A 26,543-nucleotide genomic window follows, 5' to 3' on the forward strand; every position below is an offset into this window, starting at 1 on the left:
TGACTAAATCTCTCTACTTCCAGAAAAGTAAGAACTTACAAAAAAATTTTGAATTATATTTGAGCCAGGCCTCTTATAGTGGAGAGAATATAGCTGTGACATACATAGCATGTAAATTTAACATGACTTTAAGCAAGCTGTTTGGATTACTGTTTTACTAAACTTCTACATGGATTTTTCTTACAAAATGTAGCCTACTTTCTGAATACTGAGAAAAAACTGAGTTCATCCTATTACAATGCCTTTTATCTTTAATTATCTTTTTTTCTTTTAGGATTTCTGCAATTGACTTTCAATTTCTGTTACACAGATTCTTATGGTAATCCCTTTGACACAGCAGAGCTTCCCATTGAGGTGCATGTCTTGGTGTTTATTTAGCTTGTCTGAAAATGTCTGATGTGTTCAATACAGTGAGAAAAATCAACAATTGCCAAAGATAATCCATGGGCAAAGAGTGTGGAGAGCAAGCAGAGAGCACTCCCTGCATGCCAGTGATTTGGCAATGCTTATGTCCAAAGTTTCACATTTATTTCTGCTAAAAAACTACCAAAGCTGAGAGAAGACCACAGGGAAATGGTTAACATTTCGAGACACTGTGGGCTGTCAGTGTCAGGGCTGTAATTGAGGGGGTGTATCTAGGGTAGGAAATAAGATTGTGCAGGATTCATGAGGAGGAGCATCCTATGAAAGATCAGTGAGCATTGTTAGTTTGGTCTTCTTGTCATTGGTGTCAGAAAACTTGCTCAGGTGTTGGTGTTTGTGGCAGTTCTGTTGTCAGTGACTTTGGGTAAGATTTTTCCAGCTCCTGGCCTTGTTTCACAGCTGAATTTCAACACTTGCTCCTGCCTCCTGCCCCGCTGGGTCCCTGTGACCTCTCTGGGACACAGCCTGTCTCCTCCTGCATTGTCTTCTTTCTCAGCACATCCACGTTTCCAGGAAAATGTGCTTTTCAGTGTGTTTTCATGATTACAGATGTACTGAGGGAATGCATCCCAGAGGTCAATCCTAGGATGAATTTGGAAGTACAGAAGTTGAAAACATCAGCAAAGCCTGTGGTTCTTACTATTGTTCCTTATTGCTGCACAATTGGCTGGGCTGCGCTGTTTCTTATTTTCATTTCTGTCAGGAACAGCAATAACTGGACTGTTTATAGAATCTGCAGCACTGGGACACTGAATTTGGTTCAGCCTTGCTTTATTTTCCCCCAAGATTATAAGTTAGTGCTAACTTTCAGAACCATGAAACGACTGTCTTCTGCTTTCCTTTGCAACTTTTTGGGTACTTCTTTTTTCAGAGATGATTCTTGATAAGACTCTGCCTGAACCCTTTAGTCTCCTTTGTACTCCAGTTGTAAGTTACCTGTGCCAAAATGACTCTGCAGGAGTGAGTCAGCATCTTCCTTCAGACCTTCATTGTCTGCTTGTGGGGAAGGTCAGCCAAAAATTCTGCTACAGGTTGCACCCTGTGGAATTAGCCAGAACTGAGCCTTTCTCTTAATTCAAATAGTAGGTAATGTAATTGCTTACTTTTTAACAGGATAATTATATTTGTTTTAAAAAGTCAAACTACCCCAAATTGAAACCTCTAACGTTTGTTTTTTATTTTTAGTTTTCTAAGCAGCTAGGTAATTGATTAAACTACTGGCTACTGTTAGTGCAATTACCTGAATTGGCTCTTGATTAATACTGGCTGTCTAGGAAAAGAGCTGTTGTGGATAAACCAGCTGAAAAATATCAACAGGATAGGTGTTAAATTTTGCAAAGAAGTTGTTCACAGTGTGTTACTGACATAAATGCTGTTGTGTTTCGCATGGGTAGAGGTGATCATATACCTGATATATGTATATATTTATATATTCTGAATAAAGAACCTATACCTGATAAAATGAGTGAAAGAGATCAGTGAATGAGGTAGGATTAGATATGGGAAATTCCCAACTTTTTAATCCTTAATAACATAACAAGTAGCTAGGAGAAAGGTTCTGTGTAGGGATGGATGGTATTTATTTATAGATCAGAGCATGTGTGCCCTTGGATATATAAATAAATAATATTTATCTGTAAATTGCCCTTCCACACTTTGAAGACAAGGCTGGTCTTTATCACTCGTGTTTGCTGCAGTTAATTTGTTCATACTAAGCTCAGGCATTGAATGCTGGTACATAGATTTTATTTTAATTTTTCTCCTAAGTGCTTTTTGGTGATGTTTTGTATCAAGCAATATTAATGGAGATGAGGTTTCTGTCCCTATATTCCCATAACTGGAGATGTTCATATATAAGAGAAAGTCAGAACATTTCCTCAGTGTCTGCTTTTGTGGGGCTCCCATGTGCTGGGTTGCTCAGCGTGAGACAGCAAGCGTTAACTCCAGTCACCAGTATCAGCAAGACTTGATGTCTAGCAATGCCCAGAAATGTCTTTCCCACTGTTTTTCTTCGTGTATATGTAAGTAATGTGATTTTTTTGCTCCACCGCACAGTTCAGTGACATTAGCCTGAGATTTCCCTGCCCTGATGATTTATCCGTGCTGGCCAGGCCCAGTGGAACAGTCAGTGCTCAGGTTTGCATAGCTTAATCCTTACTGGCAGAATTAGGAGGATTTATAAAGTGCCTGCTGCTTTTTTTGCCTCTCCTTATCTATTTTTCAGTTTGTCAATGACAAGCCGAATGCTAGCATTTATAGGGATAAATTATGACTAAAATAATTTGCATTTAAAATGCAAATGAATGAAAGCATCAGCAAGGAGCCTTCTGCTTCCTTCCTGGTGCACAGATGGGTACTGGCATTGGATCAGCCCAGCGAGGCACTGGATATAAAATAAAGTTAATTGGAGTAGCTGAGAAATGAAATGGGCTCAGCCTCGTGCTAATTCCTGGCCTATGATTTAATACGACATTAGAGACGAAGGATTGGGAGGGTGCTGAACCACTGACTCAAACAATCATCAGAGCTGTAAACTCCCCTTCTGGGATCACAATGGCAGATTGAGAGGCCCCAGTAAAATTGCAAGAGGTGAATAAAACCAAGCTTGGAAGCAGTTTGTCGGGATCTTTGAGAGTAGAAGTTTCATTGTTCCCTTTTAATAGCTGGCTCTTGTAACACTCTGCTAACCTGGGACTGAGGTTTTGTCCAAAGTCAAATCTGTCTGTACATGGAAAACCAGTTGGTGATCAAACAAAACATCATTCAGGCAAACTGAGGAACTGGTGATGCAGCTCTGAACATAGTGTTTTCTTGTTGGAAGCCTCAGGTCCATTTTTTGCATTATTTATTGATTTCTAGGCCTGTAGGTGCCAGAAGGACAATGAGGAGAAGGTGATGTGGATGGTCTGTGGCCAAGGAAAGAGATGAAGGAAGAATTCAGTGTAATCTTTCAGTGCAAGTGGTGCAATGGTTGATTTGTTTCCTCCTTAATGGGATATGGAAAGTGGCAAACAGTAGGACTTGACCATGCTCAGTGAGATCAGATTTCTGTTCCCTTGCTTCCATAACTTAAGGTATTTGGGTCTTGTAGGAGGTGTTTATAAAGCCAAACCTGCTTTAGTCTGTGTTACTGAAGTCTGCTAGTGGATAATAATAAATCCCTCATAGCTCCATGCCATGTGTCATGCTGGTTTTAATGTCTCTGATCTCTGGTTTTTTACAGCCATGTTGCTGAAGATCACCTTGAAGCAGAAACACAATGAACAGATGAATCCCTTCAGCCAGATATTACTCCAGTAGGTCTCCTTCTCCTCATGGAGCACACAGGCAGGGAGGAGATGGACTTGAAAGAGGAAAGTCCTCAGGTGTGGACTGAGTCTGCAGGACAGGAACAGCACACTGCTCAGGTGATTAGCCAGAGCTCCACCTCTGCTTGGGCTGGATTGGGATTAGTGGGGCGGGTTAGTTCCCATTCAGCCCTGATTTAGAGTCTAGAAGCTCAGCTTTCATTTGAGCAGAAATACAAACATTTCTGTGGTGATTTAGGGTTAAAGCTTCAGAAACTGAACTGTGCAAACCGCAGCAGGGAAGACACAGAGCTCTGAAATGAGCTGAACAAAACTAAGCAGTGGCTGTAGAAGTTTGTATCCAAATACATTTATTACCATGTGGGAGAGTAAAGGGTGTTCAGAGTAATGAGCAAAATCTTGCTCTATGGCAGCCGATTTTGGTGGCATCATTTGAATCAGATGGAACTGTGGGTGGACCCTGGGGAAAGTAATACGAGTAATTTTTTCCAAACAGACATCTGGATAGTGAGGAAAGGAGAAATATTAATTGTAAGTGACTAATGCAGTTTTAATTCTGCAGTTTTAATTCTTTCAGGTTCTGCAGTATACAGCTTGTCCCTCTGCCTCTGAGACAGCACAGCTGGGAATTTCTAGAATTCTGTAAATTGATTTACTCTTTTAAGATAGGAAAAGGGTGCTGCATGGTATTTGACCCACAAGCTGAGAAATTTGGCCTCTTGGTAATTTCCAGCTTTAAAATTTGCAGAGAAAGGCATTTTTCAATGGCCTGTGTTCCCTTTTCTCTGCAGTGGGATAACCATGCTGCTGTTTGCACATGGCAGTTTTAAGGCTTAATGAGTATTTGCAGAGGGCTTTCCAAATGTGAAATTATAGTGTTTGTGAGAAGATCTATTGTACACAATCCACACTGAGCATCCACGGAGGAGTACCAGGTGTCTTCTGAAGCATAAGCTAAAAACTGAAACAAAATAAAATATGTAACTGTGGTATCATTTTATGTGAAAGAATTTTATGTGACTATGAATACTTGTATTCAAACTAGATTTCCTGCTCACTGTCCTATTTTTCCCATGCACTGAAAATGCTTTTCAGCATGTAAATGATGGCAAGAGCCTGTTTTCACTGGAATCCAGTATTCTGGCTCATTTTATATACATATATATATGTGTATATATATATATATATATGTGCATATATATGTGTATATATATATATATATATATATATATATATATATACATACATATATATATATGTGTGTGTGTGTGTGTATATATGTATATAATTTTTTATGATCATAATGTTCTGGTAAAATTGACTTGTTTAGATTTAAAGTTCAGCCCTAGACATAACTTGTTCCAGTAGTCCTTGGAATCTGTGCTTAATGTTTTTAGGTATAGGTTTGTCCGTTTAAATAGTTGAATTTTCTACTGATGCTGCATACATACCACAGAGAAGCAGTCTAATATGCCCTACTGCTGACTTTGAGAACTGCAATACTATATCTTGAGGAGTATCAGAGTTAATAAATTCCATTAGCCTCTCATCAGACAGCAAAAATTACCTCCAGCTACAGAACTAGCTGAATGAAATAATTACCATAAATCCTGAAAGAGATATGAGCATAAAGGGAAACAATAGCCCAATACATTTAATAGATACATTAGTTCAAATATGAACTTGTTCCCTTACAAATTTCTGAAGCATCATGCAAGAACTAAGTATGGGTGGGTGCCCTTTGTAGCAGTAAAGTAAAACCAGGCACTGATGGGAGTTGTGGCCAGATTTCTACTGATAGAATAATTGAGTGAGATTTGAAATCTGTGTTTTTCACTGCATTCAGATGAGTTGGGACACAAGTTGTCTCTGCTTTCCAAGGCACCCCGTGACTCTGGTGCTGTGTCCCACTGGCTTGTGTTGGTGCGAGTCCAGGATCTGTTTGTTCCCCAGGTGCACTTTGTCCCCGAGGGGGGAGCGGTGGCCCAGATCATGTACAGTGACGAGCAGGAGCGCGGCCCTGCCCAGCAGGTGGTTTACACGGCTGACGGCACCTCCTACACCTCTGTGGACACCTCGGAGCACACCCTGGTTTACATCCACCCCGTGGAAGCTACGCAGGCACGTGTGGTTCTGAGCCCACCCTGGTTTTGGCACCTAGAAAACACAACAATCTTGTTTGGGATGAAGGCCAGTTACCAGCCAAGTGGTATGACTGGAAAATAGCAGGCAGTCGCTCCCAGCAGTTTTCTCTGCCCACTGCTGAGCAGGGACTTCATGCTGTTCATTTGTCTAATGTGCAAATCTGCTTGTCAAAGGATGGTGAAGCTATGAATAATGAAATGCTGGTTATTTCACTGAAGGTGGATGAGATTATAATTTACTCAAAGGTGTTTTCCAGAACATGGATAATTCACCAGAAGTTCTGCCTCTTGTATCCAGTAAAAAGCTAAGAGCCATCTATAGTCCTTCTGCAAGAGTCTTTGTTTTGTGTAGTACAGTTGTCATAATTGATAGTTACAATAACAGTCATGTCTTTTTGCAGAGCATCTCTGTTTATTCAATGTAATTTTGTTGTCTCTGCAGAGTTGCTGATTTTATAGATCTTTTATATTAATTTTCTTCTGCATAATCATATCAAACAGCCTTTATTCCTTGCAGTATATGTTTATATGGGGTCAATATGCTATGCATCTCTGCTTCTGTGTGGACAGATTAAAAAGGAACAGGCTCGCTTTGTCCAGAGTGTTTTATAATATCTTTGCTGACAGAGCAGATGAGCTGTGCTGCAAAGTGCACGTCCCTGGCACCCCTGTTGTCCTGGCAGGGCCTCATGTGGCACATTGTGTCTTGTGCACCTGTCAGCTGTCCCAGAAAACCAGCTTCTGTGTGAAGGGGTGTTCTGAGAGGATATCTATCAGGAAGTTACTGGCCAACTAACTCCAAAACTCTAAATGCAGCCATTGTCTCAAAAGATATGTAGTATTCAGACACTCTTCCGCATCTAAGATGAAATTATCACAATGCTAAAGGAATTTGAATTATATCATGCTTTATTTTATTGTAGCCAGGCTGCTTCAAGCTCAGATATTTCAAGTTTTGGCTAAGGCAGGCTGGCCTCAGTCAATCCTTAGTCTTGCATTTCCTGGGATTCTGTCAGGGCTGTTCTTGCAGAATACTGAAGTTGGCATGGCTTCTCTGAAATTAAACAGCATCCTGGCCATATCAAATTCCTATATAGGATGTGCATGATAGTTGTAAATTTTCAGGAAGAAAAAGCTCACAGTTACTTTCTATCCTGCTTTTAAGTGTTACACATTAAGGGCATAGATAGAGCTATTGAATTTCATTCTTTTATCAAATCATCAACTGACAAAGTGATTTTGGTAAATAAAAAAAAAAAAAAATTCGTGAAACACTTCAGCTGTACAGATGCAAAGTGCCACATAAATACATTAACTCTTAATGGAGCATTTCCTAATTTTAAATTTCCATGTATATAGGTTTACTTGGATAAGTTGAAGTAGTTTGCGGTGGTAACGGACAGGTTAGAAGCTGCTGACAAAGGCTCGAGTGTGGGTTGTTTCATAATGGCAGGGTAACTTTTGTGTGAGTTGGGAGTAAAAACCCCCATGGCTGGTTTGATAAACCTTTTTCACTCTGTCTAGACTCTGTTTACAGATCCGTCCCAAGTGGCTTACGTCCAACAGGATGCTACCACCCAGCAGGTAAGGAAGAGATATTATTCATTTTGGGCCTAATATTGTGAGGGAACAGTTAGGGAAGGTAAAGGGACATTCATTTGATGCAGGAGGGTAATGAGCTGTTTTTGAAGTTGTCCAGTGACAATCTTAGTCTTGTACTGTTATCCTGATCAAGGCCAATGACTGCCTTGAGCACAAGTGACAGTAAAAGTTATGAATTATTTTGAGTTTATTCTCTTTAATTCATATTCAGCAAAAATTATAATTTACTGCCCCAGATAGCATGAAAAAAATCTTTCAGCAGTGTCCCTGCAGCAGATTTGGCTGTTGTCATCTGAATGTGTCATTTTGGAAAGGTGGGGTTTTTAGTTGTCCTCATACAGGTTCTGATCCAAATGCCTTGGAGTCCACAGAAGGCTTTTGAGGGATAGAAAAATTAGATTAAATTCTAGATTTACTAGAAATGTCACAGGAAATTAAGTTTGAAACCTGAAGAAGTTCAGTGACTGGCTCCCCTGTCAGGTGAGGTGGGCTTGCCAGTGTGAGGTGGGCTGGGAAAAAATAAAACTGCAGCCTGTGTTTATAGGGTTATGATGATTTTTCCTATTCTTTTTACATCCATCATGGATGGGGAAGTTGTTATTAACTCTTACTGCTATCTTTGGGGACTGCGCTGTGATAATCAGCTGTAGATAGGTGCTTTCAGATCTCTGGTTGGAATTCTCTGCTTGTCATAGACTTAAAATCATTTCTGCTTGGTGAGTCTTTAATGACATGTGTGAATGGATGTACTAGTTCTGAATCATCACCAAAGCCATCATTAAAATGTGTGTTTATTGACAGTCTTGGGGCAGAGTGAGATTGAATCTGTGCTGAAAACAAATTTTCTAAATAGTTGAGGCACAGATGGAAAGCAACGACTAACACAATAAAGGTGTTGCCTGTCTTCTCATTCTACTTATTCTCTGGAGTTTTGCTCTTGAAGTTTTTCTCCATCAATTTCCCTGCATTAAAAAGCGAGAAATTCTTATTTAATTGTCTTAAAGCTCATTTAACAAATGTTTGATTAGTTAGAGATTATTTGTACACAGTGCAGATGGGAGTTCCAACACAGGTGATCTGCTGTTATTACCCCAGCAGCACTTGCCTTGTCCTCAGGCCTTGTCCTCAGCCTGTCCTCCATTCCAACACAGTCTGATAGCAGTCCTAACATAGATATTAATTTTTTTGGTGAACAGTTAATCCCTCATTATATCAACTTCTGCCTGTGCAGCTGTTTTTACAGCAGCATTTCATGTGGGACATCCCTGAACTGACAACTAATGATAAAATAATAATTAAAGCTCCTCGTGTCTTTCAGAAGAAACTTTATTGTAGAAAGAAAGTGAGAGTTTTTTAAAAATAATGTCCATAATCCATGCAGTGCCTGACATGGAAGTGCAAGTAAGGGTATGTTTGGTGTGATTAGTAGTAGGCAATGCTAATAGGGGGTACTAATAGATCCAGATCTGTATGACCCTATCCTTGCTGGCGCACTGGAGGAATAATGATGCCTCTTTGTTGCCACTTGGCTTCAGAAGTGTCAGTACCAGACTGTCATGGTGGTTTCATCCTCACCGTTGCACCATTCCTTGAAGTCTTTTTGCTGTTGTTTTCCAGGAGTTTCATAAAATACTCTTAATACCTCTTTAAACTAAGCAACTAGTTTGGAGTACTAAGACCGAGTGCTTACATTATGAATTTTGTTGTCTGCTCCCTTGCTACTGGCCCAATGCACTGTTCTCAGTTTTATCTGATATTTATTAAGCACTCTGCAGAGAGGCAAGAGCTTGGATTTCAGCAAAAAAGCTGCTTCACAGTCAGAGACACAGACTAGAAGCCACACGATATCAGCTGTAGAGGAGGATGAAAAGTCACATGAAATAATGGTGCAAATTCCAGTATAGATAAGCAGGAAGCAAAAGGCAGGAAATGTGATTCCTAGGGATTCAGCAATAAAGCAAAGCACAACTAAGGTGATTCCTTAGTTGTGCTTTGTTTTATTGCTGAATGGATGAGAACAATGTAATATGCATTAATTTGCTTGTTACAGCACCAAAAAGAAGTATGTAAACAAAAATATACAGTTTGACCAAATGTAAAGAAAAATAATTGTTGGGAACCTCTTTTTTGAGAGGTTGATCATCTCATGAGGTCAATACACCATCTTGATTTTTATGGAGCCTGGATCATAGAATCACCAAATTATTTGGATTGGAAGGGATCTTAAAGCTTATCTACTTCTAAACTCCTCAGCCATCAGCAAGGTTTGGTTGAGGAAAGAAAAAGTCAAAAAATGAGGAAATGTTTTTTAGTCCTTCTTTACCTTTTCCCTTGAAAATGAAAGTAAATTTGGGTGTAGAGGAAAAGAGACCCCAAATCACTGGTTTTACCAAGAGCTAAAGAGCTCCTAACATCTGTTTTTAGTGCAATTGAACCCAGGACCTTAATTTAAAAATATGTAATAGGTAATTCAGAAATTGCAAAGTCTATAGATTTTAAGTCTTTCCCTTTGTCCGAGGAGCTGCAGGTTCTGTCCAAGCCCATTATCCCTATTTGAACCCCAAAAATGATGGGAATGCAGCAGTTTTTGAGTAGAGTGCAGGGCTCAAGGGAGCTGTGCATGCTGGGCCCTGCCCATGTGTTAAGTGACTGATGGAAATGCTGCAGTGCTAAAATGAGTGCCTGTGATTTTAGGTAACGGTGCTCTTGCCTGCTGCTGCTCAGAGCATGAATCCCACCAACCTGTCTGTGCTCGGCAGCGTTGCTGATCCCCCCCAGCCAGTGGCTCTGGAGCAGGGGCCACAAGCAGATAGAGTAAGTTGCCAGGCACCCTTTCCTTTTCATGTACGAGCGCACTGATTCCATTGCTCCATCATCTCTGGGGATGAAATGCAGCTGAGTGATCTGGGAGGAGATTTGAGAAGGGTGTAGTGCAGATTTTACTGTCTTCCCTAGTCTTGCCATGGAATGTATGGGGGTTTAGGATATCATATATTTAATATACAGAGAAACCTGTTTCAATGATGGTTCTGTGAGCAGCCCCTTTAAAAGTCTGTCAGTGCTGAAAAGTGAAGTTAACAGAAGGTGTAGTGCTGACTGTCACAGTAACATCCACTGGGTTTCCTTGCCAGTGTTTTCGAGCAGCTCTGCTGTGTGTACTATTTCTTGTTCTCTACCTGAGAAACCTTGTGGGTGATGAAATATGCGCCAAATTTCAAATGTTGCAGTTCTTTTAAGGAAGGAAAGGGCTAAACTTGAAAATTAGTGGAAGTGTGCAATGGCCTCAACTGTTCTTCATGTCCTGTGCTTTATATCCAGTCTCCACATTACCTCACCCCCTCTTGACCTCTACCTTTGTACTCTGGAGATTGGTTTTGTTGGATTGTCAAGAGAAGATGGTGTGCCAAAGTGCAGGATTCTCTCACTTGTACAAAAGAAATTAAAATACAGCTTTAGGCACTAGGTAATATCCACAGAGCCTGGACTTGGTTTTAAACTTTCTGCAAGGATCAAGAACTTCTCTGAGTTCAGTTTCTTCTGAGAACTGAGTCCTTGGCAGGGTATAGCCAGGGAGTAATACAGGTGTTTTCGGTGAGGCCATCAGCAGCAGCCAGCCATGCAAAACATCCTTTGGCAGTCATTTAGCACCTTCTCTTGTCCTCCTCTCCATTACCATAGGCAGCAGGAAGGGTAGGCTAGCCAGGACCTTCATTACTTGTCCTTGTGGTTTGCTTATTGAATCAGCTTGAACTGATTGTGAATTCTCTCCTCAGGCATCATTACCGGTGCATAACCAAGTGTTACCTCCTATGGAGGCTGTGGATGGTTCTGATTCTTTAGCACCTCTGCAGAATCAAATGGAAAGGATAGAAACAAAAGAGGAAGATGATGAGGATGAAGATGAGGATGAAGATGGGGAAGACACTGACATGGATGAGTGGGATCCAGATCCACCTCGACCCTTTGATCCCAATGATTTGTGTAAGCATGTGCAGTCATGTGTAGTGTACTACCTGCCCCCCCTTCTTTTCTCCCCTCTCCATTAGACCTTTAGTAAAGAGAGGCAAAAACCATTGAGATTTTCGCAGTAATGAGTACATGTGAGTCTTGATTCACAGAGAAATGTGAATTCAAATTGGGCTGCTTGACTGAAAAGACAAAATTCTGTCTCTAGTGAAGTCTCTGAGCTGATTTGTTCCTATTTTGCTGGACACTGGCCTGTCTAATATTTTGAAATATAGACAGACTATTGGCATAAATGTTCCCACAGCTGAGCCAAAGATGTTTAGAGAGAGATAAGGCTGTCTCTGAGCTGGTGTGTGAGTGTCTGCCTGAAAGTCATGTCCTCTCTGCCTTTTTGTTGCAGGGTGTGAAGAGTGTAATAACGCACATCCCTCAGTGTGTCCAAAACATGGACCTTTGCATCCCATCCCAAACCGGCCTGTGCTGACCAGGGCGAGGGCCAGCCTTCCCCTGGTGCTCTATATAGACAGGTTTTTGGGAGGTGTGTTCTCCAAAAGGCGCATCCCAAAGCGAACACAGTTTGGGCCTGTGGAAGGACCTCTGGTCAGACAGACTGAGCTCAAAGACTGCTATATCCATTTGAAGGTAAGGGTGAGAAAAGGGGAAATCAATTTGTGCCTTAGCTTTGATTTTCATTAATTTGTCACTCTACTTTCATCAATTCACTAGAGATATTTTGTTACTTCCATCTCTGAATGTAACTAAGAAATACCCAGATAGTTTTGGCTTCAAGTTTGCTCTGTTATTCAGGGTGACACACTAGTCCCCGTGAATGTTTTGGCACTATGGTGGTAGGCTATATATATGTATATATAGGGTGCATAACATGGAAGGCTGTGAATCACTATCACATCAGCTGAAGCAGCATCTGGACATAAAAGTAGCAGCCCCTTCTGAGGAAATTCTGCAGCCATTCTTTTATGTCATGTTGTAACCGCAGTTCAAAATACGTTTCTTACTTTTCTATTCATAAGATGTAGGGGTGAGGAGATATTTTTATGCCTTTCCTCTTGCCAAGTAATTGTATGGGGTAAAATGTATTTGAGAGACTTCTATCCATTTATCCATGCTGGTTTCACTAGGAAAAATTGGTCCTTTATTTGTTGGAGTTTAGATCCACAGTCTTAGGAGGGCTCTGATGGTCAGTGTCTGACAAGCAAGTTGTGACCATAGGCAGATTCAGCAACCAAGAGAAGTTGAGCTAAAAAAAAGCTGTTTCCTGCTTGAGGCAGTGTCATGACTCAAGAAATGGAAGGAAAAGTGGGTCTGCCAGTTAGAAGCTTCTGACTGATGTTTCTGTAGCCTACTAAAGCTACAGCTACTTGTCTGTCATTTGTTATAGTCACTTGTTCATACTGTGCCTGACCCCTTTAATGAATGATTCTTGTCCCTGAAAACCTTGGAAGGATCCATTGTGCCTCCCTAGTTAATCTTTACCTGTTGCTAAATAAGTTTCTGCTTGTTTCTGGATCTCTGTTAGTAAAGAGAAAATGAGCTATGTCTTCATTGCTCCCCTAATGTAACAGTTGCATGGGCACTGTAGTTTCCTTAGTAAGTCAAATTCTTTTGAATGTGCTGCCAGGCAGTTACAGTCACATGTAATTGGATTTTGCTACAGGTTTCTCTTGATAAGGGTGACAGAAAAGACAGAGACTTGCAAGAGGACTTGTGGTTTGAGCTGTCCAGTGAGGCTCTGTGTAACTGGATGATGTTTGTGCGTCCAGCTCAAAATCACCTGGAGCAGAACCTAGTGGCCTATCAGTATGGCCACCACATTTATTACACCACCATTAAAAATGTGGAACCCAAGCAGGAACTCAAGGTATGGCATTGCTTGTGTGTCAGGATTCTGTCTTTTTACTGGTTAAATAGTACTTTAAAAGTTGATGCCTATTAAGTGCCAAAAACTACTGATGTGAATAGTTTTAGAACTTTTTTCCTCTGAAAAAGCCTGGCCTGAATTGAATATCACTGAAGTCAGTAAGTAGTTAGTCACCAACATATGCGTTTTAATGAGCTTTGGTTCATGAGGAAATTTAAAATAAAATTAGGTAAATTACTTGTCTCTCCCTGTCATGCTTTACACAGCATATATTTTGCTGACACAATCTAATTTTTATTGCAGCAATTGTATTTTTTTAATTCTGGATGCCCTTTCCAGTTAGCCCTGTGTGTTCCTGGCTTGTTTTCTGGTGCCTTAAGTGAATGTGGTCTCTCCTTTTACCTGGCTTTCCTGGAGCTTTTGAAACTTTGCATGTGAAAAATGATAAAGGATATTGTGATTTCCCTGTAGTTTGCTTTTTGTTCCCTCTGAAAATTTATTGATTATCTTGAGCTCAAAGCAGTGTGGCTGGCTGAGATGGCCTTAATTTTCAACATTTTCTGGGCACTGGGAGGAAGACCAAAAAAATTTGATATCAGGAAATTTTGTTGTTCTTCAAATCTCTTCTTGAATGTAGATTTCAACAATTTGTCTGGAAAAACAACTGTTTAGTAAGTGCACTTACTGAATCAGGGCAAAAGCCTACTTGTACCCTTTAAGAGCAGGACTATCTGAAATCAGTCCTTAATGTTTTAAGCTGAATTACTAGAAATCTTACAAATCCATTTTAACTGTATTCAAATACCATTTTCTCAACAGTTTTTAAAACAATTCGAAATAAGACTTTAAATCTGTACAGACCTCCATGTAGGAGCATTATTTTTCTTACTTTGTGTTAATAGTGTCTTTTGGGGTAAAATGGCTTGCTAACTGGAAGGCTTAGTGTCCTGATTTCTTCCCCAAGTGGATATAGGGCATTCATGCACATTTTGTCCAGAGATTAAAGTAGTTGAAGCTGGGAAGTTTTGATTTGCCTGCCAGGTGTGTAGTCCAGGAGCTCCAGGTTTTTGTCTTTGTCCAGCTAGTGAGATTCCTGCAGAGTGATGCACCTGCTGGATAGTCCTTGAAATCCTACTCACCTCTGCCTGTGCCCACTGCAAGTTCAAACTTGTTTGAGTTTTTCCTGATGAAAATCTGTTGATGCCTTCTTTGAGAAATCTTTTCTAAAATCCACTCTTTTTCATCAAACAAATGAAATGATGGAAGAATTCTCATCGAAATGTGAGCATCTGCTTTTAGGCTTTTATAAACTTTATCTCCCTGCCTCGTGTGGTTGCCTTTGCTGAAGGCTTAAATTCCTTGTATGACAAAAGTGGGTCCATCATGCTAGCCTGGCAGATTTTTGTTCTGGGAAGCATAACCATATTGTTCCAATCCTTCTGAAGCTCAGAAGCATTTTAAATGAGTCTATGTGGATGGTGCTACCTATTGTCTAAGTAAGGAGAGCAGGAAAGAAATGGGAAATCCCCCAAGTTAATAACATTTCCATTCCTCTTGGTACAAGTATCAGTACTCTGATGACATCCTTCCTTTACAGTCATATAGCTGGATTTGAAGAGATATTAATCTTACTTCCTTTAGAGCTACTGGAAGCCATGTGCGAGATAAACATTTGTGTTAGGAAGCTAGACCTTAAAATTAAATGGATGTACTTCCTGGGCAAAGCTCTTACATTCCTCAGTGGGGCCACATTGATCTTACCAGACTTTATTATTGAGGGTGGAAAGAGAAATAAGAGTTAGTGGTTGAGGCAAGTGAAGTAAATGTGTTGCTTAAAACCCATTTTAAAACAAAATTCCATTAGTTTTGGCTCCACTTCAGTGTCCTGTTACCTTGTGCTCCTGCTGCAGGTGTGGTATGCTGCCTCCTATGCTGAGTTTGTGAACCAGAAGATCCATGACATAACTGAGGAGGAAAGGAAGGGTAACTTGAGATCTTCTGCTTTCAGTGTGGTGGTGGTTGCGAGTTGCACTCCTTACTTTCAAGTATATGGCCTGTATAATGCTCCCAAATTTCTGCTAGGTTAGGAAAAGTTAAGCCACATCTTGATTGTGTTATTGGGGCTTATTTCCAATAACTATTCTCATAAGAATATTACCTTAATTTAAGCCTTTTCTTCAGTTTCTGGGAAGTTTTAGGTTACTTCCTCTGAAGAAGAGATCTGTTTCTGTACTCACTGTCTGCTGTGTGACTGCTTTAGATTTAGAAATTTCCCTTGATTTCCCTTAACTTACACCAGAGGCACAATCCTGTAGATGCTCTTCCACACAAGGGTGAATTTTAGAATCCCCCTGAATATCTAACAGCGTTGATATTCCATGAGAATTGTCCCCAGTGATCTTTGTGTCTCTGTGATGAGCTATGGTCTTGGCACAGTACAGAGAATATAAAGGCAAAGACCAGCAGAGCAGGGCTGGGTATTCTGCAGCCTGTCTAACCTTCAGGGGAGAAATCTGGCCCACAGAGGATAGAGAGGCTGGGGGTAAAAAAATGAGGTGATGAGTGAAATGGTGTTACTGACGTTTCCGACAGTGCTCAGGGAGCAGGAAAAGAACTGGCCATGTTACGAGTGCAATCGGCGTTTCATGAGCTCAGAGCAGCTCCAGCAGCACCTCAACTCCCATGACGAGAAGCTGGACTTCTTCAGCAGGTACTGACAGCCTTAGCTTTGCTTGTGGATCACTGTGGTGCTTCCCCAAACATGCAGAAAGGAGGGGCTTTGTCCTGCAAATCTTAGTGACCAACTCAGGAGAGATCAGGTCAGCACCAGAATGGAAAATCGTGGCAGCAGGAGGCTGACTGGTCTAAGACTTAGTGAAACACGTAGCTTGAGAGAAATAAATAGTCTGTTGAAATTAGTGAAGTTTTTTTTGTTTTGTTTTTCTTTTGACAATGACTTTAAATATTTGTAATGCTTCAGCATTTCAATCACAGTATTGAAATACTATGTTTCTCAGAGATACAGAAATAACAGAGCTTGGAAAACAAGGCTTCTAGTGTCTCATTGTGCCACTGGCAAGATAGTTTATCCTGACTTACTGAAAACTGAATCTACAAACACCTGTCACAGAGCAGAAAATATTGGTGCCTTCTTTTCTCCTGAAATGTAGCAAGTGACTCTGTTTTGTTTAGCTTTTTTGACACAAAATTGTTCCCTTCTGTTTAGTGCCTGACATCAACAACTGAGTGCTTTTTGGGGAGGAATGTTATGGCTTCAAATTTCAAATGGGTGTCCTTGTGCACTTGTTCCAGCATGCTGAAAATGCTTCTCAGCACAACATAAACTGGGGTGTTAGAAGAAGTCTGCCATGGCAGAGGGCTGGATGGAAGCAAGTAGTCCTCTTGGTCCCATGATTACTGATAGAAATTTTAATGTATTCTGAACCTTGGCTTCTCATAAAGCACAAAATAAATAGATACCAGGCAGAAACCCATTGTTTTTGCTGCCAGAATTTATTCAGTTTTTATTATTTACTGTATTTTATTATTTACTGCATCATTGTTGCTGAGTTGAATGGGTGAGTAGGAATGCTGAGAAAGAAAGCATAAATTCAGTGGAGAATCCAAATTAGTCTTTTTTTTTGTATCTTAACCTGGAGCACTCCTGTATTCTGCAGAACCAGAGGCCGAGGTCGTGGGCGAGGAAAGAGAAGATTTGGACCAGGCAGACGCCCTGGGCGCCCTCCCAAATTTATGCACATAGAAGTAACCAGTGAAAATGGTGAAAAGTGTGAAGAAGGAACACAGGTATATTTTTGGAGATGGAGGGAAAAAATAGCACATGGAATGTAAACTCTTGACTAAAAGAATTTGGGGCATCAATGCAAACTGAAGGTATGCTTTGGACTTACACATGAATAATTCTTGGTTTCTAGCTGGAATGCTCTGCCAGGAGAGCACACTACTTCCCTACTATAAAACCTGTAAAATCACTTGGATTTCTTCATCAAGTTTCACTTCAAAGCCCTTAGCAGTGAGGTTGGGTTATTGTGACAGTTTAGCAGCCTCACAGAAGTAATTCAGACAGTAAAACTGTAATGGTAGTTTAGGCTTCTATTTGTCCTTTCTGGAATGTGAGGTCAGCCTGCTCTTAAAACTGTTGCTGGTAGAATTAAATCAGTTTGAGATATGATTCTCCATGATGTTTTAATAATAACAGAAGGGCCTCCTGTAGGCAGGCTTATTGCAAAACGTTCTTTTGCTTATAGCTGTTGGTTATATTCTGCAGGGATGTAATATGATGCATTTAAGTAAAATCTAAATTCTCTGATGGTGACCATGCTTAGGTTACCACTAAGTTCTTTTATGAGCAGTGACAAAAGGAATCAGTGTTCTGGTTTATGACTTAGCTGAAAGCTGGTATTTGGAGGGGTAATTTTCCTCTGGCTCCTCACTGGGTCATGGCTCTGTGCTGACTCAGATGGAGGAATCTATACTCTGCCTGTGAATTCCTGCTACAATGCCCTAAATGCTGCAGGCAGGTGCAGGCAGTTGTGAGCTCACCCTCTCTACAGGCTGACATGACACATGCCAGCCTCATTTAGACAAATAAACCTAATGCTGGTTCCAAACCCTTCACTCTGGGGAGATGGCGCTTGCTGGGCACAGTCCAGTGTGTGAGTGGCCTCTGGACTGGAGGTAGCTTGTGTCCTGCCAGCTTGGAGCATGGCACAGAGCTGGCTCACGTGTGTCTGTGCAGTGGGATAGGATGATGCCCTAAGCCCTTGGAGGTCTGCTCACCTCGCTAAAGCTGGGCACGAGTTCTGCCTGGGAGCTGGAGAGTCAGGATGCTGAGAACACAGCTGAGTGTCAGCAAGGTGGAAACTTGCCACCCAGACCTGGGCTGGACACTGAGATTGTGTATTGTTTACTAAGGGTCTCTTTCTGGTAAGCGCTCACAGTCTGTAAGGGCCTCATTCCTTGGTTTTCTTCTCCCACACCCGCTTTTGTGTTTTGACAACACCAGCCTTCAACTGACATAATTCAAAATTAATTCTGGTGTTCTGTTTCTTAGCTTGTGCTTTTAAGTTTCTTCAGTTGCATTATGTGGTGTCAAATAAGGATTTGTGGGGTTTTTTTTTATGTAATAGAAGATAATTCCACTCCAGAAGAGTTATTGGAACTCACAGGGAAAGAATGTAGACTTCTGACATGTGCTTCCTGCTCACAGCACCTCCCTTTTATGCTAATGCAAAAGGGGAGGAAAAACAGCTTTGTGTGATGTATGGAAGTGATGTGTGCAGAGCTTGAAAGTGGATAAAAAAACCACACAGTACTCAGTATGATCACCTTGTTTGGTACTCCAGATAGTTCTTTAGAAAGGAGGAGACACTGCAAAATGACACACAGTGTTTCAAAGTGACAACAGTTTCCATGAGACAGAAATTCTCTCTTTTCCTGGGTCTGCACTAGTCTATTTGGTTAAAGCAGAAATAGTCCTGAGTGCAGAAGAGCCCTGTTGGCTATTATCCAGCTAATCAGCCAGATAATGCTGATTGGTTTTGCTGCCAGAATTTATGCCATTTTTATTATTTATTGCATTTTATTATTTACTGCATCATTGTTGCTGAGTTGAATGGATGAGTAGGAATGCTGAGAAAGAAAGCATAATGACCATGGCTGGGCAGAGAGAGGGATGGCCCATGGAGAGTCACCCGCCTGCAGCACTGCCTCCCTGGAGCTCTGGGTGACACTGCTGTAGGTGAAGGTTATTATGCCAAAAGCAGCAGTGGACACAGTAGGAGAACTGTAGGAGTTAGTATAGACACTACACTATGCTGTTTTATTTATAGTTTCTGATTAAATATGTACAAATCTTGTTGTCTGCTGAATACTATCAAAAGTGTTTTTCAGTGGGTGGGGGGAATAATCACTGGTTGTATGATTTGCGATTTCAGGACTTGCTGCATTTTTCCAGCAAGGGGCAGTTTGATGAGGCCGGACAAGCCCCACTGAATGGGCTGGAGCAGCAGGAACAGACTCCGGTGCCAACAGAGCCACAGGGAGCGCTGGAGCAGCAGGAAAACCACGTGCTCCATGTACAGCCACAGCACGAGGTGAACACGGTGTCCACACAGAGCTCCGTGACAGCAGATGACATGAGGCGAGCAAAGCGCATCAGGGTAAGCACAGAGGATGAGGGATCACGTCCACTGTAACCCAGGGAATGCCAGGCCTGCCTGCCAGGGCCAGCTGGTCCTCCTTTCACTGTCAGATCCATTTCCAAATCCCAAATAAAGTATCTCATTCATAGCAGTTTTCTTTGCACTGAGAGGAAGACAAATCTCATATAAATGACTCAAAGGTGTTAGTGAGAGTATCTCACTAACAGTAGCACAGTATCTCACAGGTGTTAGTGAGAGCTGGTCAGGAGCTGGAGCTGATTGAATTCCATCACAGTAATTCTTGCATGGAAACACAGTCCATCCAAACTGGTAAGCAGGGGTGCTTCAAACAACTGACAGATCCTGGTGCTGTGGCACATACTAATGACTTGCTCACAGCACCATCTGTGTGTCTCAGAACTCTCTTGCAAATAATTGCCGAAGAGGAACCACAACATCAGTTTGGATCCACTTAGATGATGATGATACTTAGTGATAAAGTCCTTTTTTGGGGAAGAAAACCCTGCCTTTGAGAGCAAAACCTGTGTTAAAAGCAAACACTTTGAGTCTGAGCTCTATGTCAACTGGCTGAGCTGGTTTTTCTCTGTGTGGGTGGGAAATGATTCAAGCACAAATTCAAATCCTTGAATCTTTGTAACCGGGAGATCAGTTTATTTAGCTTAAAATCTTTTTCTTCCATGTGTTAACTTTGGATTAAGGAAAGAAACAGCTGCAGTGGGGCCAGGGTTCATTTTTAGGGGATGTAATTTTTAGGGGATGAGGAAGGATTAGAAAGGAATTGAGTATTCTGTGTAGGAAGAGGTTGAACCAAATTTTGCTTGCAGTTTAGAGTAATATATATGCAAGACCAATGGTGGTATTACCCCAGAAATGTTGTGGCATGTCTTGAAGGAAGAGTTCGGTTTGGGCACATTAAGACTGCACAGTTTTTAACCATACAAAATGCTTGCAGTCTCTGAATGACAAGTTTCTACCAGCGATTTCATTTTCATATGTTAAAATCTTGTGGGATTTTTTTATTGAATGTATTTTGAAGGGTGTATAATAGAGTACAGAGAGAGATGGTGAAGTTTTGACAGAGCATGGGGATGTACTGCTTACAGTGTGCTACAGCATCCTCAGAAAAGAAAAGAAAGCATTGCCCATTTCCCTGAACTTTTGAACCCAAGATGTGAACTTAGGATCCTCTGAAATAATTAATGTAGGAAGAAAATGACAGAAATTCTGAAGTTACTTCTTTGTCTTGTGACTTCGCTTTTGTTCTCTGTAAATTCATGACAAATGGATGACAGCTTAGAGGAGTGCAGTGGTGGTTCAGTGATATGTTTGTATCTCAAGTCTTCCAAACTTTCCCTTTATCTGGCAGCTCCTGTTCAGCTGAGTCCTGGAGATGTTTCAAGCCAGTAGCACTGGCAGAATGGCAGATGGAGGGTTGCACAGACCTTTCCATATTGCATCAGACTGTGAGCAATGAGCACTTGAGATAAGACTAAACCAGCAAGCATCATGTTTTAAAAAATCACCCTTTTAACACTCACACAGCAGCTGCCTACAATAACATGCACTTCATAATAAAAGCAAGCAAACATTTGATTTTTAGATATGTGATACATTATTTTAAAGAACAGGTAAAAAGTCCTGACTTCTGGTTATGATTCTGAAACCTGTGTATTTCTTATTCTTCCTTATTAATTTGATAGGATTTAGTTTTCAAAACCAGTCATTCTTTGTGAATTACTTCAGCTTTTCTAAGGCTTAAGACAGTGGTGCTCTGAGAGTGTTTTCATGCTAGGTGGAAGCACTGATTTGTCCTGCCCTAGGGTTCAAGTCCTGATAGGATCAGTTCATTTTTTAGCCTCTGCTTTAGAGTCTGTGGGATTTCCTTGGAGATCTTTAACTATGGCAGTTGGAGGGGTCCTTAGTATTGAAAAGAGATACACGCACCCTTCAAGAACTCTTGTAGAAAATTAGAAGAACACTGTGGTCCACAGCCAGAATGAATCTTTGTTTTTAGTTCAGTTCTGGGCAGTATGTAGGGTGTCTGTGTGCTAATGCCAGAAACAGGAGGGATAGGAATACGATTTGGAAAGCACAGTCACTTCCTTCATGGTGAAAGAAATGCAAGTACTTGTGTAAAAAGGACCACAGCCAGTAAAATGAGGTTAGAAAAAGTCCCTTCTCCTTAACTTTTTTACTCTCCTTCTCCCTATCCTGTTGTCATCCTGATGTCATCCATCATAATTATTCCCTTTTGCTGAAAGCATTCTGTTCTTACTATGGTTCTACAATGCACATTGCATCCCTGTTAATGAGCCCTAGGAAAACAGGAAAGGTCACAAAACCCCTTCAAGATTAACTGTGGTTTTTGTCTTTGCCCTTTTAACTCCCCAGTTACTAACTACAGACTAAACCTGGAAGATCTGTTTAGTGTTTCCTGAGGCAAAAACCTCAAAGCAGTAAACTCTATTTGGAAGAGCCCTTGTAGTGACCTGCAGAAGTCAAGGCTTCTGTTTTCTCAAGTCCATTGCATAACATAAGTATTTTTTTCTCTCTCAATGCTGCCTGCTCAGCTGGAGCTGCAGGTAGGTTTGGGTTTTTGTTTCATTGGGTTTCTCTTGTATCTAATCCAATGGTACGTATCAACACTGCCTTCCATGTTGTTTGGTCGAACTCCTGTTTAGTGTTTCCCTGATTGATCCTGCACCATAAATCGTCGCATTCATTCTTCTTTAGGTAACCAGTGTCCAGAACTGTTACCTGAGTAACAATTTGCATTTCTCCAGTTCTTTTCATGCCACTTCTTTGTAGATTTAAGGCGGATTTTATAGGAGTAAATTGCTTGGATGAAGAGCCATAATATCAGTGTTAAAATTTTGGAAGATATATTTGCACAATTGTTTGTGCCGGATCAATACTACAAGTTAATGTGACAACACTTAGTTCTTTGGTTCTGTTTTTGTAGTTGATAGATTACCTAGGCAAAAAGCAGTAAAACATTTCACATTCTGTAGCCCTTGAGGGCTATGTTGAGTCTGGCCTGCTGTATTAGCAGTCAGCTCTCTGCTAAGGTACCAGTAATCAAAACTCAATAGTGCAGTTCAGGACTTGAAATACATCTTTTCACCTATGTTTTATTAGCATCTCCCTGTGGTTAAGGGGACAGTTACATCTTTTGAACTCCAAGCAGCACATCAGATTTTGCACAGCACATGGCTGTCTTTCCAATTCCCAGTGTGGTTTAGAGCAGATCCCTGTTTCCCATTCTCCACTTGTAAAATGGAGAATAGTGATGATGACAGCTCCTGGGAAGCCCTATTTGGAGCTCCTGTATTAAAGTGTTAATATTTTTTTTTTTGTAGCAAAACATTTGCTCTCTTGTTCTTTTCTGGAATGAAAGTCTAGGTTTCCCTCTGCAGTTCAGATGGTGAAAAAGGATCTTGAGGTTCACAAATTTTATTCTTAGCACAGCATTTCACAGTATTCCCAAGCTGTCCCCTCATTCCAGCAGAAGAGCTCATACCTTTATTAAATCAGTGTCAGCTGTTGGTGTGCGCTTAAGAGACACAGCAAATGTCAGTTGTGTCACCTGCCACATTCCCACAAGCAAAGGAGACAGTAAACCAGGGAAATCTGTTTGCAGAAGTCATGAATGGGTCATATGGAACACATGTGCTCAGAAGTGTCAGCAATATTCTAGTGGAATCTGAGTGGTTTGGGCTGGGAGGAACCTTAAAACTCATCCAGCTCCACTCCCCTGCTATGGGCAGGGACATCTTCCACTATGACAGGTTGCTCCAAGCCCCATCCAATATGGCCTTGAGTGCTTCCAGGGATGGGGCAGCCACAGCTCCTCTGGGCAGCCAGTGACAGGGCCTCGACACCCTCCCAGCTGAGAATTTCTTCCTAATATGCAACTTAAATTTATGCTCTTCCACATTATTTCTCTAACTATCATGATGTAGATTCTGTGTGTAATGTGAAAAAAGACATCAATAAATAATGATTTATAGAAGTATTTGAGAGAAGAGTGGCTATTGCTTAGACTTCTTGCAGAGGAATAGAGCATTGCAGTATACATGGAGTGCAGTATGGGTGACAGTGTGCTGGGGGATTTCATAGGACTCAATTCCAGCTTTGCAACTATCCAACATGAAAGTTCTCATCCAATATTGAAATGCAGGTGCAGGACCTCCTTCCCTCTTTCTATAGGCAGTGCATCCAACAGCATCTGTTCATCCAGCAGAGAGTACTGGGTCAGGACTGGGATGGCTCTATAACATTTATCTGAAGGGTAGGGAGAAAACAGAGAACGATCATTAAATGTTACAGAAAAGGCAGAGTGAAGGCAAACACACACCAAAAACATAGGGGCTGAGAAGAGACATTGTGCACAGTAGAAGTGGAGAATTGCTCACAAGGTCTTATGTGCTGCTGATGAGGCTGCCATTCTGCCTTTGTCATCATGTTTTGAAACTCTGTTCTTCTTTGTGGCAACAGTAAAAAACAGTTCAGACCAGCATTTCTGGAATGCATGTTCCACTGGAAGTTCTCCAGACAATGCTAAACCACTGCTGCACATCTCTGTGGTGATATTTGATGCAAAAGGTGATCTTGTAAAGGGCTGTGGAATTTCATAAGCCCTGCTCCTGAGGGAAACACACAGTGCTGGCTCACCATTCCTTTGTGTGGTGGCTGAACTTATGACGTGATGCCAAATAATCAGCTGGAATTGCAGCTTTTCTCAGGCCCGGGTCTGTGCTTCAGAGAGGACCTAATTTTATTTTACAGAAAAATTGCATGTTTAAAGAAAGTCAGCTAAATCAGAAGAAATCAGGGATGTAGAGGAAACTCCTGCACTGTGTTCCGCTAGCTCAGGGTGTAGCTGCAGATGTTTCTCCTGACTTCTGCCTGTCACAGCCTCCCCTGCTGTAAACTGGAGGCCAAATATGATGGAAAATAATTTCTTGAAGTTTAGGTTCACTAATCATCTGATATATTTAATTCTGAATATATATGGATGTGGAATCTATACATGGTAAGGAAAGCTAACGGTCTCTTGGATGCTTCTTTCAGAATGCAGCTCTGCAGCACCTGTTCATCCGGAAATCCTTCCGCCCGTTCAAATGCCTGCAGTGTGGGAAGGCCTTCCGGGAGAAGGACAAGCTGGACCAGCACTTGCGGTTCCATGGGCGGGAAGGGAACTGCCCTTTGACCTGTGACATCTGCAACAAGGGCTTCATCAACAGCGGTGCCCTTGAGAGCCACATGAAGTTCCACATGGACCAGAAAACGTACTCCTGCATTTTCTGCCCTGAGTCCTTTGACCGCTTGGATCTCCTTAAGGATCACGTGGCCGTCCATGTCAATGATGGCTATTTCACCTGCCCCACCTGCAAGAAACGCTTCCCAGATTTTATCCAGGTGAGATGCTGTACTGATCTGAAGCGCTGCTTTGGGGGTCTCTCAAAAAGGCTGTGGGTTTCTCAGTGCTCTCCATGTGTAACTGCACAGCAGTTCATTCTCACAAGGTGCAGGGGTCCACCTCAGTCAGAAATTGAAATGGAAGAGTGACCAACCACTGCTAGATATTGTCTTATGACACTGAAGTGCTCTGTCCACTAAATCATCAGATGTGATGCTTCAATCTGTCATTAGAAGGCACTGAGTGCAGAAGGGTGGATGCCTTATTCCTTAGAAATTCCTGAAGCAGAGGTCCTGACTACTACATCTCCCTGGCACAAAAAGGAATTGTCTTTTGTTGCATTCAGCTTGTACTTGAACAGACCTTGCCCTTCTTTATTAAAACTCTGAACAAAAAAAATGAGGGGTTTTACATCTTTAATCCCTTGCCTACTTTCTGTCAGGATAATTCATTTGAACAGCTCGAAGAAATGCCAGAAAAGATCAGGATACTCTACTTCTGACATCCCCCCTGAGCTTCAGTTGGGCACTTTATTCTCCTTCCCTGCACACTGCACTGGAGCAGTGAGTAATGCGGCTACTCTGCACTATGCTGAACACTTGGACAAGGTCATTAGTAGAATTTAAAGATTCTATTTCCACTTCCAGTAAGAAAAAACTGAGATGGACTGTGCACATATTCATTATCCTTCCCAGGGACAAAGCAATTGACGTCTCTTACTGAGCTGCCTGAGTGAAAATGAAATGTAGAAATCCGGTTTAGGTCAGTAATAGGAACAGATAGACTACCCACTAGACTGAAGAGGAAAGGATGGGGGAAAGTGATTTCACTAATATAATTCCATCCTGGAAGAAGTCCTTTATCTTCTGTAAATGTTCAGCAAGGAAGAATGTCGATGATTCAGAAATGCTGTACTGCAACTTAATTCACTGTAAACTTTCCCATGCAACTGACTGAAAGTCCCATGGCTTTTTTCCCAGCTATTCTGTTGTATTTTTGCCATTTAACAATAATTTTTTTTCTCTTCTTGCTGTGTGGATAATTAAGACTAGTCACTGCTGCCTACTGAAATACTTCTGTGTGGAACAGGTAGAGATGCCAAGTTGTTCCGTGTATGATCAGTATTAGAAGACGGTAAGGATTTAATTAGAGATCCATTTCTTGAACAGTGCTTTCATTTCAGATGTCAAACTTCATTAGTTAATTATTGGAGGGAGGAAAAAAATACCCCTCTAGATGTCTGAAGAGGTGAAGGATAGTCCCTGAGTATGAAGAAGTAATTGCCATTCAGGAATGGTGTGCAAATGCTGTTCTGAATAAGTTTTTTTCTTCTTTGCCAATTATAATTGCAAGCTCAGTTTTGTCTGATTGAAAGGAATTAGTCCCTATGTTTTGGTTTCTTATAAATGAAAGGAAGATAATGAACTTCAGATGAATTTGTTTACTCAAGGGCGATTCTGTGCAAATGGTGCATTTTGGACTTTTGCTGTCCATTAAGTGCAACTGTGCAATAGCTGATGCCTTCAAGATTCAGTCTTGAGGAAATCAAATCACCTATCCAGATGAGTAATAAAGATGTTACAGTTTCATAGAAACTATTGCTGAGATATCAAC

The 26,543-nt window shown here is 41.2% G+C and overlaps 1 protein-coding gene across 7 annotated transcripts in view; it reads left to right on the plus strand.

Moving 5' to 3' along the window:
• The window catches only part of PRDM10 (PR/SET domain 10), a 44,827-nt gene that overhangs the window by 6,024 nt on the left and 12,260 nt on the right, over window positions 1-26,543 (plus strand). For 4 of the 7 annotated variants that reach the window (XM_063178500.1, XM_063178502.1, XM_063178501.1 and 1 more), the window contains exons 2-13: window positions 3,647-3,830; window positions 5,685-5,852; window positions 7,400-7,459; window positions 10,172-10,291; window positions 11,251-11,458; window positions 11,844-12,085; window positions 13,119-13,322; window positions 15,233-15,305; window positions 15,915-16,032; window positions 17,000-17,129; window positions 19,280-19,504; window positions 24,581-24,928. In XM_063178500.1, coding sequence (XP_063034570.1) covers window positions 3,738-3,830; window positions 5,685-5,852; window positions 7,400-7,459; window positions 10,172-10,291; window positions 11,251-11,458; window positions 11,844-12,085; window positions 13,119-13,322; window positions 15,233-15,305; window positions 15,915-16,032; window positions 17,000-17,129; window positions 19,280-19,504; window positions 24,581-24,928 — 1,989 coding nt within the window. In that variant the 5' untranslated portion in view covers window positions 3,647-3,737. Of the gene's footprint in view, window positions 1-274; window positions 355-2,493; window positions 2,560-3,646; window positions 3,831-5,684; window positions 5,853-7,399; window positions 7,460-10,171; window positions 10,292-11,250; window positions 11,459-11,843; window positions 12,086-13,118; window positions 13,323-15,232; window positions 15,306-15,914; window positions 16,033-16,999; window positions 17,130-19,279; window positions 19,505-24,580; window positions 24,929-26,543 lie in introns of those variants that run through there. The other 3 variants (XM_063178499.1, XM_063178497.1, XM_063178503.1) reach the window with 3 other exon arrangements.

The sequence above is a fragment of the Melospiza melodia genome, chromosome 29 (assembly GCF_035770615.1).
Source record: "Melospiza melodia melodia isolate bMelMel2 chromosome 29, bMelMel2.pri, whole genome shotgun sequence".
Lineage (NCBI taxonomy): Eukaryota > Metazoa > Chordata > Aves > Passeriformes > Passerellidae > Melospiza > Melospiza melodia.